The sequence below is a fragment of the Callospermophilus lateralis genome, chromosome 6 (assembly GCF_048772815.1).
Source record: "Callospermophilus lateralis isolate mCalLat2 chromosome 6, mCalLat2.hap1, whole genome shotgun sequence".
In the NCBI taxonomy this organism is placed as follows: Eukaryota; Metazoa; Chordata; class Mammalia; order Rodentia; family Sciuridae; genus Callospermophilus; species Callospermophilus lateralis.
In genome coordinates this window covers 116,501,810-116,518,684 of record NC_135310.1, presented here as the reverse complement: position 1 = coordinate 116,518,684, position 16,875 = coordinate 116,501,810, and the positions used below count along the sequence as shown (strand labels likewise).

Below are 16,875 nucleotides of genomic sequence, written 5' to 3'. Positions count from 1 at the left end.
TCTCTTTTGATTATGAAAAAAGAAATTCACATGAATCTAGGAGTGCCCTTGAAGGCATACAAAATAGTTTATGAATGGTTTAAAGGAAAATTTGAAAGATAATTCAGAAAACATCTGGCCACTTTTTCAGTTAACATTTACACAACACTGTCTTTGTTCTGCGTCCTGTATAATGCATGAGACTGACAAGTGGACAGGTGATTTTTACACACAATAGTGCGTCTTGGGCTGCGGGAAATCACAGGATGTTGTGCCAAGAGAATTTAACAGCTTGTATCAGTGTTTTAAAAATGTGCATCTTCTCTTACTGATTTATATACTTGTAGCAATATAACCTAAGGAAGTTTAATGAAATCTTGATTATAATAGTAAAAAATTGACAATGGAAAATGTATAACAATAGTTAATTGGTTTAATTGATGTATTAATAAATGGAAAATACTCATTGGTCACACAGATATGCATTTGACAAACAAAAATAATTCATTACACATTGCAAAGAGAAAAAATAGGCTACTAAAATGGTTAGAAAGAAAAATTTATTTTGTAAGAAAGTTTATTTCTTGAAATCACTGAAAGTCTTTCCAGGTTACTTTGAAAAAAATCATTTAAAATATATATATATATATATATATATATATATATATATATATATATATATATTATTGTCTTAATTTGGTAGAGGATGGGCATGTAAGCCAACTAAGCATTTTGCCAAATCCAAATATAGTATATCCAAGAGAGAAACAACATGCACATCAAAGGTGAGCAAGATACAATTCCAGAAAAGTTGCCCAGGTGAATGGGCTTATTATTAGCAGCACAGGGCAAAGTGCTTTCACAGTGCTCCCAGTTTTTAGAGGGACATTTTATAGTAAGAAGATTGGCCTGTGAAAAATCATTCTGAAAACATGGAGGAAAAGATGTCCAACAAGTATGTGGGTAGGCAAACCCAGGGAATCCACTGGTTGTTTTTCCTTAGCCAGCATCCTTAAGTAACTTATCTCCATCTTGAGGAAACCTCCCATTTCTAGAAAGCAATTTTAAAAGTATCTTTTTTGATAAAATTATTTTTCCCCTTAGTTAATAATAAAATAAGCTGACAAAGTCCTGGCTGTTTGCTTTTGAACAACATTCTTATTAAGGGCAAAAGTTTTTGCTCAAGTTTTACAAACAAGTTTGTTTTAAAAGACTTCTCATAAACCTCTCTAATTCACAGCTCTATTCAAGAATGAACTTACATCTTTGGATATACCTTTAAACAGCACCAATGTATAAAATAGATGATTATTCCCACATTTTTCTCATTTATAGAAATGGACTATCTTGGGGCTTTCTAGTTTTCCTTTTTATATGAGAATTGTATAATAAGTGAAAAGATCTGTACTGTGTCAGGATCAGATAAAGTGGTTGTTTCTGGACTTTTCATCTATGTTGCTTTCCAGTGTAGAATTCCTTGCCTCATCCATCCCTTCTTTTTGGCAGTGGTCAAAAGTTGGATGCTGGATGAAGGAAAGGCACAAGAGAGTAAGGTTGCAAATGTCAGGGTCAAAAGAAGAAACATTCTTTTTTACTGATCCTTTCTTTAAAGTAGAAACTAAACCCCTGATCTCCCACCATGCACAAAACTCAACTCGAAGTGCATCAAGCATCTAGGAATTAGACCAGAGACCCTGCTCCTAATAGAAGAAATAGTAGTCTCAAATCTTCATCATGTTGGATTAGGCCCCAGCTTTCTTAACAAGACTCCTAAAGCACAAGAAATAAAATCAAGGATCAATAAATGGGATGGATTAAAACTAAAATGCTTCTTCTCAGCAAAACAATCAATGAATGAGGTGAAGAGAGAGCCTACATTTTGGGAGCAAATTTTTGCCACACGCACATCAGATAGAGCATTAATCTCCAGGATATGTAAAGAACTCATAAGACTAAACACCAGAAAAACAAACAACCCAATCAATAAATGGGCTAAGGAGCTGAACAGATACTTCTCAGAAGATATTCATTCGATCAACAAATATATGAAAAAATGTTCAGCATCTCTAGTAATTAGAGAAATGCAAATCAAAATTACTCTTAAGATTTCCACTTACACCAGTCAAAATGGCAGTTATCAATAATACAAGCAACAATAAATGTTGGTGAGGATGTGGGAAAAAAGGTACACTTATACATTGCTGGTGGGACTGCAAATTGGTGCAACCACTCTGGAAAGCAGTGTTGAAATTCGTTAGAAAACTTGGAATGGAAAAACCATTTGTCCCAGCTATCCTGATCCTTGGTCTGTACTCAAAGGATTTAAAAACAGCATACTATAGGGACACAGCCACTTCAATGTTTATAGCAGCACATTTCACTATTATTAAACTGTGGAACCCACCTAGATGCCCTTCAATAGATGACTGGATAAAAAAAAAAAAACTGTGGTAACTATACACAATGGAATATTACTGAGTGCATAAAAGGAGTATAAAATTATGGCATTTGCAGGTAAATGGATGGAGTCAAAGAATACCAGGCTAAGTAGGCCAATCCCCAAAAAACAGATGCAGAATGTTCTCTCTGATAACTGGATGCTGACCCATAATGGGAGGGTTGTGGGGAGAATGGAGGAAGTTTGACTGGGCAAAGAGGAGATAGAGAATATTAAGCGGGTATGAGGGATAGGAAAGATGGTAGAATGAGATGAACATCATTACCTTGGGTACATGTGTGACTGCACATGCAGGTGTGACTCTACATTGGGTACAACTAGAGAAATGTGCTTCATTTGTGTACAATGAATTGAAATACATTCTGGTATCCTGCATAACTAATTAGAATAAATTCAAAAAGTAGAAACATACCTTTCATTTTTAATTGCTGTCATATTATTGAACATCCATGTGCCAAATATTTTAGGCATGTTTTATTATTTAGTTATCATTATCCTGAGAGGTATGAATAACTACCCTCTCTTTGTTTTACAGACAAGACCCTCAAAGATTAAATGGTTGCTTTTAGCTTTATGCCCTGAATAGTCAGGATTTGAATCCAGGTCTGTCAAATGGTAACATTCTTTGTATTGCATAAACTGATAGCTTTGGCAGGGGAGTTAGAAGACTCTTACGACTAATTCCAAATTTCTGCTGAGTTACATAAATTTTCTTATCTCTTGTTTGCTTTTCCTGTAAGAAGAAAGGATTGAGGTGATTCTTTTTAAAGTCATTTCTGAAGTAAAATGATTCAGTTCAAGCATAAAATGTATAGATTATCTACCAGCTCTCTTTATGGACAGCTAGTTTGGTTTGTAATGAATACTGTTTGTTTCTGACACCATCACCCTGTGGAGGTGTGAAAAAGGCATATCAGGAGCATGGGTTAAAAGAAGGTAAATTTTTGCCCAAAGTTCTCTACAGGTTTAATGCGATGCCAATCAAAATTCCAACGGCATTTCTTGTAGAAATAGATAAAGCAATCATGAAATTCATATGGAAAAACAAAAGACCCAGAATAGCAAAAGCAATTCTAAGCAGGAAGTGTGAATCTGGAGGTATAGCGATACCAGAGTTCAAACTGTACTACAAAGCAATAGTAACAAAAACAGCGTGGTACTGGTACCAAAACAGGCAGGTGGACCAATGGTACAGAATAGAGGACACAAAGACTAATCCACAAAGTTACAACTATCTTATATTTGATAAAGGGGCTAAAAACATGCAATGGAGGAAGGATAGCATCTTCAACAAATGGTGCTGGGAAAATTGGAAATCCATATGCAACAAAATGAAACTAAATCCCTTTCTCTCGCCATGCACAAAAGTTAACTCAAAATGGATCAAGGAGCTAGATATCAAATCAGAGACACTGCGTCTGATAGAGAAAAAGTTGGCTATGATCTACATACTGTGGGGTCGGGCTCCAAATTCCTTAATAGGACGCCCATAGCCCAAGAGTTAATAACAAGAATAAACAAATGGGACCTACTTAAACTAAAAAGTTTTTTCTCAGCAAGAGAAACAATAAAAGAGGTAAATAGAGAGCCTACTTCATGGGAACAAATTTTTACCCCTCACTCTTCAGATAGAGCCCTAATATCCAGAGTATACAAAGAACTCAAAAAATTAAACAATAAGATAACAAATAACCCAATCAACAAATGGGCCAAGGACCTGAACAGACACTTCTCAGAGGAGGACATACAATCAATCAACAAGTACATGAAAAAATGCTCACCATCTCTAGCAGTCAGAGAAATGCAAATCAAAACCACCCTAAGATACCATCTCACTCCAGTAAGATTGGCAGCCATTATGAAGTCAGACAACAATAAGTGTTGGCGAGGATGTGGGGAAAAGGGTACACTTGTACACTGCTGGTGGGACTGCAAATTGGTGAGGCCAATTTGGAAAGCAGTATGGATATTCCTGGGAAAGCTGGGAATGGATCCACCATTTGACCCAGCTATCGCCCTCCTCGGACTATTCCCCGAGGATCTTAAAAGAGCGTACTATAGGGATACTGCCACATCAATGATTATAGCGGCACAATTTACAATAGCTAGACTGTGGAACCAACCTAAATGCCCTTCAATAGATGAATGGATCAAAAAAATGCGGCATCTATACACAATGGAGTACTACGCAGCACTAAAAAATGACAAAATCATAGAATTTGCAGGGAAATGGATGGCATTAGAGCAGATTATGCTAAGTGAAGCTAGCCAATCCTTAAAAAAAAATGCCAAATGTCTTCTTTGATATAAAGAGAGCAACTAAGAACAGAACAGGAAGGAAGAGCATGAGGAAAAGACTAACATTAAACAAAGATGAGAGGGGGGAGAGAAAGGGAGAGAGAAGGGAAAGCATATGGAAAAGGTAGGAGACCTTCAATGTTATATAAAATTATAAGAGGTTGTGAGGGAAAAAAGGGAGAGAATTAAACAACAGCAGAGGAGGTAGAGAGGAAAGATGGGAGGGGAGGGGAGGGGAGGGGGGATAGTAGGGGATAGGAATGGTAGCAGAACACAACAGTCACTAATATGCCATTATGTAAAAATGTGAGTGTGTAACCGATGTGATTCTGCAATTTGTATTTGGGGTAAAAATGGGAGTTCATAATCCAATCGAGTCAAATGTATGAAAGATGATATATCATGAGCTCTGTAATGTATTGAACAATCAATAAAAAAATAAAAATAAAAAATAAAAAAATAAATTACGACATTGAAAAAAAATTTAAAAAAAAGAAGGTAAATTTTTGAAGAAAAGCACCTGAGCATCCAAGGAACATGGCAAACATGGGCTGACGATTTTGTGGGTAGGACCTGGCAATGTCTTTAGACACCAACTTCATAAGGTTATTATGCCTAAGTGAGTTTCTGTTTGTTTATGTTTCTGCCTGTCTCACCATCCTTCTTTGGGGATGGTGCTAGACAATACAATGATGACTCAGTTTCATTTTTTTTAGGGCCTTAAGACATTTCCAGTTAAGTGATAGGTGGCTATGAGAGAGAAACACAATGACTATTGACATAAGAGAGCTAATGCAATGGCCTAACATAAAGAAGTGTTGTTGTTGCAGTATTTATTCTATTTGTACAGTATCTTTTTCTTAATGTTGTTATACAGATAACATTGAGAGAATTAATCATTTTACATGTCAAAACATTGAAGTATAAAAAAATAATTAGGAGAAGTAAATACCCAGAAAAGAAGCAGTAGACACTTAGATTCCTCCCTGGTATAGCAGGTTAGAGACTTGGGCCAAATTTATTGCACTCAGCAGTGGTGTTGGAATGGGTGGAAGCTTGACATGGAACCCCCTTTTGCGGCTGGTCTACTGCTTACCATTCTGTACCCTGTGTTTGAGATTGAGGGCCGTGAGCTTTGTTGTCAAATGGACCTACCCCTTTTACTTGTTAGCTGTTAACTTGGAGCAAATTGCCCAAACGTTCTAAAGTCAGTTTCTTTATGAACAGAATTTGGTATAGTTAATACCTGACTTGAGTTTTCCTAAGAATTAATGTAAATTACACACACACACATGCTGGGTTTCTGTTTTCGCGACTAAAAGGCTCAGGGGTCACTCCAGTTGAACTGGGTTGACTGGGCTGCGCAAAATAACCACAAAGAGACACGAATACCTTTTCTTTGGGGTTGCTGTGATGGCTCCTCTGACCTTAAGGGTCCTCAGGGAGAGAGAGAGCAGGAGCACTCGCTGACCCCTTTTATTGAGGAGAAGCTATTCAAATGAGGCAAGGGGTCAGGTTTCAGGGGGCTGAATCTATCTTCATGATGTCCACTGTCAGCAGGTTGACTGACATCTGGGTAGGCCACACCCAAGGGCACAGTAAGAGAAGGGGACACACACAAGGCACTTCCATGGAAGATTCTATCCTAACAGGGCAAGGGGTTATATTGGGCTGTAGCAAGACAACACCCATGCATGATACACCGACCCTAGAATCCAAGAAGGGTGGAGAAAGCTCTGTCACATTTCTGTGACTGAGCGCCTCAGCACCCAGCCGGGGAGTGTGACTCAGACATGTGCAAGGTTGGTCACATACACACACACACACACACACACACACACACACTTATGTATATGTATACACACACCCATTTATTTCAATGCCTGGCATATGGACAATGTATCATAAATGCTAGAAGTTCTTATGCTCAGAATATGTCAAAACATTGATTCTGGTGAAGTTATAGAGCATGATAACCGGGGCTTATCTCTGACTCAAAATATAATTTATGTATAGTTGTAAGGATCCATCTTTTACTTCTCTGAATTGATAAAGTATAATCTGTACTTCATAGAGTATCATTAGATGTTTTGAAATGAAACATAAGGAGAATATACATAATAATCACATTTGTGTATCCACTACCAGCTTAAGAAATAAAAAATTGCTAGAAGGCCGTCCTCCCTATGTTTTTAATATGTCTCTTATAAACATAATTGGACTTTGTTTATGTAATCTGAATATTTTGTGTTTGCTGGTAAGTTTAGTCTGTTTATATTAGTATCATTACTGATATATTTGAACTTAGTTCTACTGTATTATCTGTTTTCTATTTATCTGACTATTTTGTGATACCGTTTTCCTAATGATCTGCTCTCTATTGGTTAGAGCAACTTTATTTCTCTTTATTCCTTTTTTTCCTTCTGTTGATCATCCTTCAAGTTGTAACATGCATCTTTCACTTTGCAAAATCTAACGTTGAAATCAGTGTCTACCATTTTTCTCAACAATAAAGACATTGGAAAACTAATTCTTATCACCCTCTACCACTGGTTTTGATCAGTATTTTATTTCCATTTTTTTAGTTACCCAAAGTAGACTTTATTAATTGGTATTGTTACATTTAATTTTTATATTAACTTACATTGTTTTCTGATACTCAGATTGTGAATTCCTTAATTAAGTGGATATTCTCATTTTTTTTAAGATTTTCAAAAGAAACAACCAGACGATTCCGCTCCAAGTACAAGTAACAGCCAATCAGATTTGTTTTCTGAAGAGACCACCAGTGACAACGATAATACCTCGATAACCACGCCAACTCTTAGTCCCAGCCAGCAGCCGCTTCCGACAGAACTGAATGTAAATTCACCGAGTAAAGAGGAATGTAAGTGCCTGGATTTTGAGAGGTGGTAGAGAGAGCAGCCTAAGAAATGTATTATGAGCTTCTTGGTAATGCCTCATGCTCATGGATGGGGCGGGGAGGGGGGTGGAGTGGGCAGCAGTTCTTTAAATTCAAGGTAAGTATTCACACATAGAACCCATGTTCAGCAAGTTAGATAATAATTTTCAGCCATTCCACAGAGTGAAAGTTTTTCTTGGATGATAGATTTTTACATTAATTGTCAAAGTACACAAAGTTTTAAGCCAGTATATAGCAGTGACTCTCAGTTCTAGTTGCACATTAGATTCTACTGGGAAATTTTTTTGGCGGCAGCGAGCGGGAGAGTGGGGTGGTGGTATTGGGGATTGGACTCAGGGGCACTTATCCACTGAACCACATCCCCATTTTTGTTTTATTTTGAGGCAGGGTCTTGCTAAGTTGCTGAGGCTGGCTTTGAACTTGATATCTTCCTGCCTCAGCCTCCTCAGTTACTTCGATTACAAGTGTGCACCACCACACCTGGCTATACTGGGGACTTTTAAAATAATTTTAATCGTTAGCTTCACTTTTGATTTTAACTTAATTAGTCTACATGGAGGCCCTATAATATCTGTCTTCTCTTTCTCTCTCTCTCTCTCTCTCTCAAGCTCTGCAGAGGATTCTAATATGCAGCAAGAGTTTAGAGCCACTGGTCTAGGGAACTTAACCCTGTCTTTAACTAGATCTTGACTGTTACTAAGCATTTAACTTAGATAATAATACCATATATAGAACACAAGGGAGTAGTTTATTTTGTTTACTCTTCTTCTATATGTCCTTCAGTAATGAATACTGTTATACATGTGATATGGAAGTTTATTGTCTACTGAACCTTTATAATGCTCTCTTTTGGGACACAACTATAACTAATAGTACTTGTTGATGGCACAGCAGTTTTTGCCTTTTAAAATCTTTATAAGGTTGGAATTTAGTGTTTCAAGTTTCATGAATATCCATAAATGTGATAGTTCATGAAGTTGTTGTAGGCAGTTTTTTTGCTGTTGTGACTGAAAGTCTCGACCTGAGCAATCTTAGAGGAGGAACAGTTTATTAGAGGGCTCACAGTTTAAGAGGTCTGAGTCCATAAACAGCCGGCTCCATTCCTCATGGTTCAAGGTGAGGCAGGACATCATGGCAGAAGAGTGTGGCAAAGGGAAGCAGCTCACATGGTGATCAGAAAGCAGAGAGAGGTCTCCACTTGCCAGATAAAAAGATGTACCCCAAAGCCACACCCCCCCAATGAACCACTTCCTCTAGCCATACTACCTGCCTCCAGTTACCACTCAATTAATCCCTGTAATCCCATAGGGATTAACTCACTGATTAGGTTGAGGTTATAACTCAATGATTTCTTCTCAAACTTCTAGCATTGTCTCACATGTGAGCTTTTGGGGGACATCTCACATCCAAAGCATAACAGATGTTCTGTTCACTAATTTTAGAAAAGTTAGGAGAGAACAAAGATTTATCCAAATCATATTCAGATATAATTAGAATATAAAAGACAGTTTTCAAAGAATTTATTATTTAGCAGGAGAAATTAAATGTATTTGTTATGTTGTATCAGTTTATTAACCAGAAGTGACTCCACCCCCACATCATTTGATAATGTCTGAAAGCCAGAAATATTGCTGAACATCCTGGGTTGCATAGGACAGCTTTCCCTCCACAACCAAGAGTTATCCAACCAGACATGTCAGTATTGCTGAAGTTTAGAAACCCTGATACATAGTTGATGCACCAATATTAATGGACCTTAAATGCTGAAAATAGGGACTGTCGAAGAAAGGCATTGGGCTCCTGGAGGAAGTGATATTGAAGATGGATAGAAGGTAGTGAAAAGATATTCTCCACACAGTAACATGAGCTGTGGAATAAAGCTTCATGGCATTCTTCATTGTCTAGTGAGTCCTTTAGAGACATTTGTGGAGGAGAATGGAGAACAAGGCTGGAAAAGTAAATTATGATCAAGCTGTAGAAGCTTCAATGCCCAGCTAAGCTACTTGGGCCATGATAAGCAGAGAAAGTGATAGCATTACAGTTATTTTTAAGAAGTAATCTGATAGTATTGAAAATTGGAAGTACTATAATGGAATAACATTATAGAGAGATCATTTTTAATATTATGATTTGTTGAGTGGAACCAGGGCAGACAGTAGGAATCATTTAAGAGGAGATAAAACGGATGGTAGTGGTAATGCTAAGGCAGTAGGTTTTGTTTTGTGAAAATCAGTTTGGTGTCATGTATTTAACTGTGGAGCTGATCAAAGCTTTGGTCCCCTGTCTTAAAAAAAAATACACACCATTCATTTGTGTGCAGTATTCCACAACATTATAAAGTTCATTATAAGCCCTTAGGTCAAGAACTTAATAGTGTAAGGGAAAAGTGGGAGCTGGTCAGGATCTCATCTGATGGAACCTGGATTGGAGCTGCACATACCAGGAATACACTACCACAAACCAATTTCAGTCAGCCAAAATGTAGGTGAGACTGAGATAATAATGGCTGCCTTTGACTGAGCACTTTATGTACAAGACAGATTCTACTTGTTTTGCATATTTTCTTTTATTCCTCATGACAACCCAGTGAAGTGGGTATTATCATTATCCCCATTCTGAAGATTATGAAACAGGCATAAAGAGATCATACAATATGCCTGTGATCACAAACTAATAGATACCACGACCAGGATTCAGATTCAGGCATTTGGCTTAAGTTCATGCTTTTAATCATTTAATTCACAATATAAAATATACTTGTTGCAGAGAATATTCATACTGGCAAAGTCAGTGCTTGCTCTGCCTATAATCAAGGTCTGTGGAAACCCAAATTATAACTAAAAGTTACTTTAATTCATCTTGAAAAATCAAAACAGGAATTAGAAATAAACATATTCATATGATTAAAACATTTTCTTTGGAGGGAAACCTTCATGGGAAGCTGACCAATAACAAAAATTTATATAGCAAATTATGGGTTCAGAACAAGTAGAGTTAAATTAAGTGAATTTTTAAGTAAAACATGCTGAATGTCTGGTATGCCCTAAGAACATATGGAGTAAGTCTTATTTCACTGTAAGATTCCATCTTCAGACCATTTCCCCTTCTGCTGCCTGGACTTAGTCCTTCCTCGAATTCTAGAGCCTCTGGGATACAATTCTTTCTATATTTTCATAGCTTACTTGCCTAGACCATTGTAGAATGCCATGCATTTTCTTCTGATATATAAATGCCTGAAGTCTGATAAGGATGTTTAGTTCTGCTAACATTAGATACATTCTCTCTCTTTCTGGGGACTGCCTTATGCTCATCTTAGCGTTATACTCTCTGAAGGTCATCACATTTCCTAATTCCTCAGGTTTTCATACATCTAGGGGAAATGAGGAGATTTGCCAGTTTGAGATGACATTGACTTAAGTTTGTATTGTGTTCAACTGAGGAGGTTGAGTTGGCACTCAGGAGAACACAGTGAAGGTTCCATGTAATAACAGTAGTTTAAGCTTTAGGGGTTAAATGCCAAAGATGAGACCTACAAAAATCAGTGAGGATGGACTTTGAGTGAAACCCCCACATTTAGAGAACAAAAGTGATGAGGCAACTGAAGATGTCAAAGAGGAGAATAATGATGGTGGGTGGACAAGGTCACAAAAATCAAGCAACATGTTATTGAGTGTAGGGTTTAATAATGATGATAACAAAATGTTTACTTCATATTTATGAAGTGTTTGCTCTATTATAAGTACTCTTCTTAGCTTTTTATAGATATTGACATTTGATTGTCAATAAAGCCTATGAGGGGAGAACTTTTTATTATGTCTATTTTTATAGATGAGAAAGTTGAAGCACAAAGAGGTCCAGTAACTTCTGCCTAAAGGTAAAGAGCTTCTGTTTGGCAGAGGACCCCATATTCTAACACACTAATTTAGATCCATAGTCTTTCCTTTCACTCTAGCATATTGCCTAAATGTTGTGAAAATTCTGAAGAAGTTATAAACTGACAAGAGGCATTTGGATTTGGTGATTATGAAACTGGTTACCTTAATAAACTATTTCAACTATTTGTACTTTCATTTAGCAGTCTTCACTCAGTGCCTGCTATATGTTAGGCACTAGGTTTAGTGCTGGTACAGAAATGAATAAGATTAGATATCTACCCACAGGGAAGTCACCTTTTCAAATAGAGATTCTGGCTTGTTCTCCCAGATAGGCACATAATAATATTGTGGTATAATGAAGGCAGATGCCAGCAGTGATTAACAGACATGTCATTTGCAAAAGCCTTCCCATTTGGGCTTTACTACACCTTCTAAGTTGAAGGCAACTGTGCTAGAGTAAGGAAGATGTATGCCAGTTTGTTAAAGCTGTCAGGGTGAATGCTTTGTAAGTCAAGGTGAGGTAATTAAAGTGATTGTCAAGTAGCAGTGATGACCATGTGAGATTAGATATGCCAAATCTTTCATATTTCTTCATCTGTGACCTACTTGGGAGAAGGAGAAAGAGGCAGCTGGGAGTTACCTATCTTGCTATTCATAGCGACCACAATTTTATGTGTTGGTCCTTCTTGGCTTCCCCTGCAGATGTATAGAAAAGTGTAGGGTATAGGAGTTGCTATCAGTACTGCATAATCTTTAATATTTAGTAGGTATAGATCTTTGCTATCATGTTGATCTGGAAATGCTGTACTTTCATTGGAGTTTGTTGAAGTTTTAAATTTTTTTCCCTTAATAATCAAGAGAATGAGTATTGCTTAAATCTACTTTCAACCTCTTACTGTTAAATGAATATTCAGAAAGTGGGTGAGTTTGATATATTTCATTTTGAAAAGACTGAACAGCTGTTGACAAAATTGAGTAAAGTAGAGAATTCTGGGACAGATTTTTAACCAAAAGAGTTTTGTAAAGCAACTGACTAAAGGTCAAATAAAGCAGTTATCTAAAAGTTCTAAGTGCTACTTCTCTGTCAGAGCACACATACCTCTCCTTCACAGTGTGTGACTGTAGAAGAGTACACAGAACATTGGCTGTTAGAAATCTTTCAAAATGGTGTGAGCAAAATTCAAATAGTGACTTTTTCACAGCAGTTAGGTGCTATTATAATGCTGACAGCTAACATTAAGTGATTACCAAGTACTAGGTACTGTTCCGAGTATGTTACAGGTGTTAGAGTACTTCATTTCAATAATTACTCTGTAAAGTAGGTACTTTTATTATACCCATCTCACAGATGTGGAAACAGGCACTGTGTGATTCAGTACCTTGCTAACTATCACAGAGCAGTCTAGCTCTATACTGACCTGAATATCACCACACCATAGCTGCCTATTTCTAGAGTGCTTTATAGTCTAAAGAACATTGCATACAATTGTTGGCTCTATGGAAGAAGGGGGTGTTAGATACTGAAAAAACAATAAAATTCTTTCTACTTTTGCTACTACCTATTTATTGTTCTTTCCAGGTTTTTCTTAAGGGAAATAAAATGTGATTTGAATGTCTCTTTTTATTTTGTTTTTAATTGACATAATAACCGTACATACTCAGAAGTTACAGTGTGATGTTTCAATATATGTATACAAAATATAATGATCAGATCAGGGTAATTGACATATCTGTCACCCCAAACATTTACCATTTTTGTGTTTTGAGAACATTCAAGACCCCAAAGCTGTTTTAAAATATATAATTAATTGTTGTCAACCATAGATAGCCTACTATACTATAGGAGTCCTAATTGCACCCTGTACCTGTTAACCATTTACTCTTCATCCCTACCTCCCTGTCACACTTTTCTCAGTCTCTGTTGACCACTATGCTCTTCTCTACTTTTGTAAGACCAACTTTCTTAAACTTCCATGTATGTATAAGTGAGAGTGTGGTATTTATCTTTTTGTACTTGATTTACTTCATTTAATATAATGTCCTTCAATCTCATCAATATTGCTGCAAATGGCAGGACTTTCTTTTTCTTATTTATAGCTAAATAATATTCCATTATGTATATGTACCACATTTTCTTTATGTATTTATCCATTGATAAACACCTATGTTGATCCATACCTTGGCTTTTATAAATAATGCTGCAATAAACAGAGAAGTGCATGTTTATCTTCAGCATACCAATTTTCTTCCTTTGGATATATACCTAGTACTGAAATTACTAGATTAGATGTTCTAGCTCTTATTTGTGGAGAAACCTCCATACTCTTTTCCACAATGGTTGTAGCAGTCACATTCTCACAGTGTATGAGAGTTCGCCTTTCTCCAATCCATGTCAGCATTTGCCATTTTTTGTCATTTTGATAATGGCCTTTCTGAGATGATATGATCTCATTATTTTGATTTACATTTCCCTGATGATTAGTAATGTTGAGTAGTTTTTCATAAACTTGTTTGGTACTGTTTGTCATTTTTTGAAATTTTTCTTTTAAATTGGATTATTTGGGGAGTTTTGCTGTTGAATCCTTTATTTTTCTGGATATTAATCTCTTGTTAATATTCAGCACATATTTTCTCCCATTTATTAGGTTGTCTCAACTATATTGTTTCCTTTGCTATGCAGAAGTTTCTTAATATGACAAATTCCATTTGTCAATTTTTGCTTTTGTCACCTATCTTTCTGGGATTGTATCCAAAAAAAAATCTTTCCAAGACCAATATCCCAAAGTGCTTCCAGTATGTTTTCTTACAGTAGTTTCATAGTTTTGGCTCTTACATATAAGTCTTTAAACCATTTTTGTATAGAGTAGGAGATTGGGGGTCTAGTTTCATTCCATTGCACAATCCCTTTTTCCCACTATCATTTTTGAAGAAAGTTACCTTTCTCCAGTGTATATGTTCTTGCCACATTTGTTGAAAATCAGTTGGCTCTAGTTGCATGGATTTATTTTTTGGGTTCTCTATTCTATTCCATTGGTCCCTGTGTCTGTGCCAATACCATGGTCTTATGGTTACTATAGCTTTGTAATATGCTTTCAAGTTAGGTATCATGATGCCTTCAACTTTGTTCTTTTTATTCAGGTTTGCTTTGGCTTCTCAGGGTCTTTTATAAATTCCATATGAATTTTAGGGTTGTACTTTCTATTTTTGTGAAGATACCTTCCCTGTTGAAATAAAAGGAATCACTGAATCTGTAGATTGTTTTGAGTAGTATGGAAATTTTCATAGTACTAGTTCTTCCAGTCCACGAATATGAGATATCCTTCCGTGCGTGTGTGTGTGTGTGTGTGTGTGTGTGTGTGTGTGTGTGAGAGAGAGAGAGAGAGAGAGAGAGACCAACCAACCAACCATATAGCCACCCACTGTTAAATCTCTTTCATCATTATTTGTAGATTTTATTATAGAGATCATTTATTTCCTTACTTAAATTTATTCCTAGCATGTTTTTTGTAGCTGTTGAACAGGATTGCTTTTTTGATTTCTTTCTCAGCTATTTTGTTATTGGAGTGAAAGAGTTTTATGGTGGCATCTTTAGGTTTTTATGTATATAAGATTGTGTCATCTACAAACAAAGATAATTTTATATCCTCCTTTCCAATTTAGATGCCCTTTATTTCTTTCCCTTGCCTAATTGCTATGGTTAGCTATGCTGAATAAGAATGGGAGGTGGGCATCCATGTCTTACTCTACACCTTAGAGGAAATGTTTTTGATTTTTCCCCATTTAGTATCATGTTAGCTGTTTTTTTTTTTTCATATGTGACCTTAATCGGAGAGTTATTTTCCCGAAGACATTTTGTTTGTTTGTTTGTTTTGTTTTAGTACTGAAGATTGAACCCAGGAGTGCTTTACCATTGAGCTACATCTCTAGTCATTTTATTTTTAAGTTTGAGACAGGATCTTACTGAGTTGCTTAGACTGACCTCAAACTTGTGATCCTCCTGCTTCAGTCTCCAAAGTTGTTGGGATTATATGTGTGCAACACTGTACTTGGCTAATGATGTTGAATTTTATAGAATACTTTTTTTGCCTACCAAGAGGATGCTGATTCCATTGAATTGTTTGTATTCCCTTACATCTCATCAAGCCTTCCTCAAGATCATTATTTTAAATTTCTTTTCATAAAGGCATTTCATAAAGTTCCTTTTCTTTGGTGTCTGTTACTGAAGAATTATTGTGTCTCCATGTGTGTGCCATATTTCATTGCTTGTCATGTTTTTTGTGCTATGTGTTAATATCTGAGCATCTCATCAAACAATTACCTTTTCCCATTTTATGGTGATTTGGGTGGGGGATGGGAGAGTAGAGATTTCTTCCTGTGGATGGATGCTAAGGTGTTCATTGAGTAGAGTGTGTTAGCTTTGTTTCTTAGCAGAATCCAGAATCTGTTGTCAGTGCAGTTTCTTCAGCTATAATCCTTATCAGAGATGTTTGCTGTTCTATCGTAACTTAAGCCACTAGTACTTGTGACTGCAGTGTGTGATACAGTCTTTCTGGTGAAGGCTGTCAGCCTGGGCTCAGACATTATGGGCTGGCTGACTGTGTAGAAAGCTTTCTGATGGGTGGGGCTACTGCCTGGCTGGTTGATGAATCCAGCTTAGGTGACACTGCTGCTCAGTTAATTGTATCCCCAACACCTGGCCAGCTGTTCGATGACTGTTGGCACATATGGACTTCGTCATTCCACTGTTTGTTTATTAGCTTCCTCTCTGTGCAAGTCCTCTTGTTCCTTAGGGCAGGGGGTGCTGTATGGATCAGAAAGCCAAGGTCTTGACCTTTCTGCTGTGCCTAGATCAAGTAACCATGGCTGAGGTTCTGCAACCACACATGAGTATGGTACAATGATGGCAGAATCTCAAAAATCAAGGTATGTTGTGCCTATTAGCCTTCAGAATGGGATACACTCTAGCAGCTGGCCCAGTTTCAAAATGGCACAGAGTTGTAGTAACTTGGGTCACAGGGAATGGGGTGCTTCAATATGGGGTCCTATATTACAGCTAGGACATTATAGTCATTTCAATTCTTAACTCTCCATAAACTGTTTGATACCTTTGAAGGTGGTGAAAGATCTCCTGTGATTGCTGAAGTTTGCAGTAGTGATGGAATTATTGATGGTGGTGCAGTCTCCAGCTTATCTTTTCCTTCTAAGGAGAAGTCTGTCTTGGCTCTGAGCTGGTTGCAGAGCCATGGTGCCCTGCTCATGTCTCTGTAGTGCTACCTGGTTTTTTGTTCTCAACAGGAATCCTGGCTTTACCTGGTTAATCTTCATTGTATTTCCTCACTCAT

At 36.9% G+C, this 16,875-nt stretch overlaps 1 protein-coding gene across 2 annotated transcripts in view; it reads left to right on the top strand.

Moving 5' to 3' along the window:
* The window catches only part of Zfand3 (zinc finger AN1-type containing 3), a 336,281-nt gene that overhangs the window by 232,958 nt on the left and 86,448 nt on the right, over positions 1–16,875 (top strand). For both annotated transcript variants that reach the window (XM_076858780.1, XM_076858779.1), the window contains one exon: positions 7,443–7,622. In XM_076858780.1, coding sequence (XP_076714895.1) covers positions 7,443–7,622 — 180 coding nt within the window. The remainder of the gene's footprint in view (positions 1–7,442; positions 7,623–16,875) is intronic.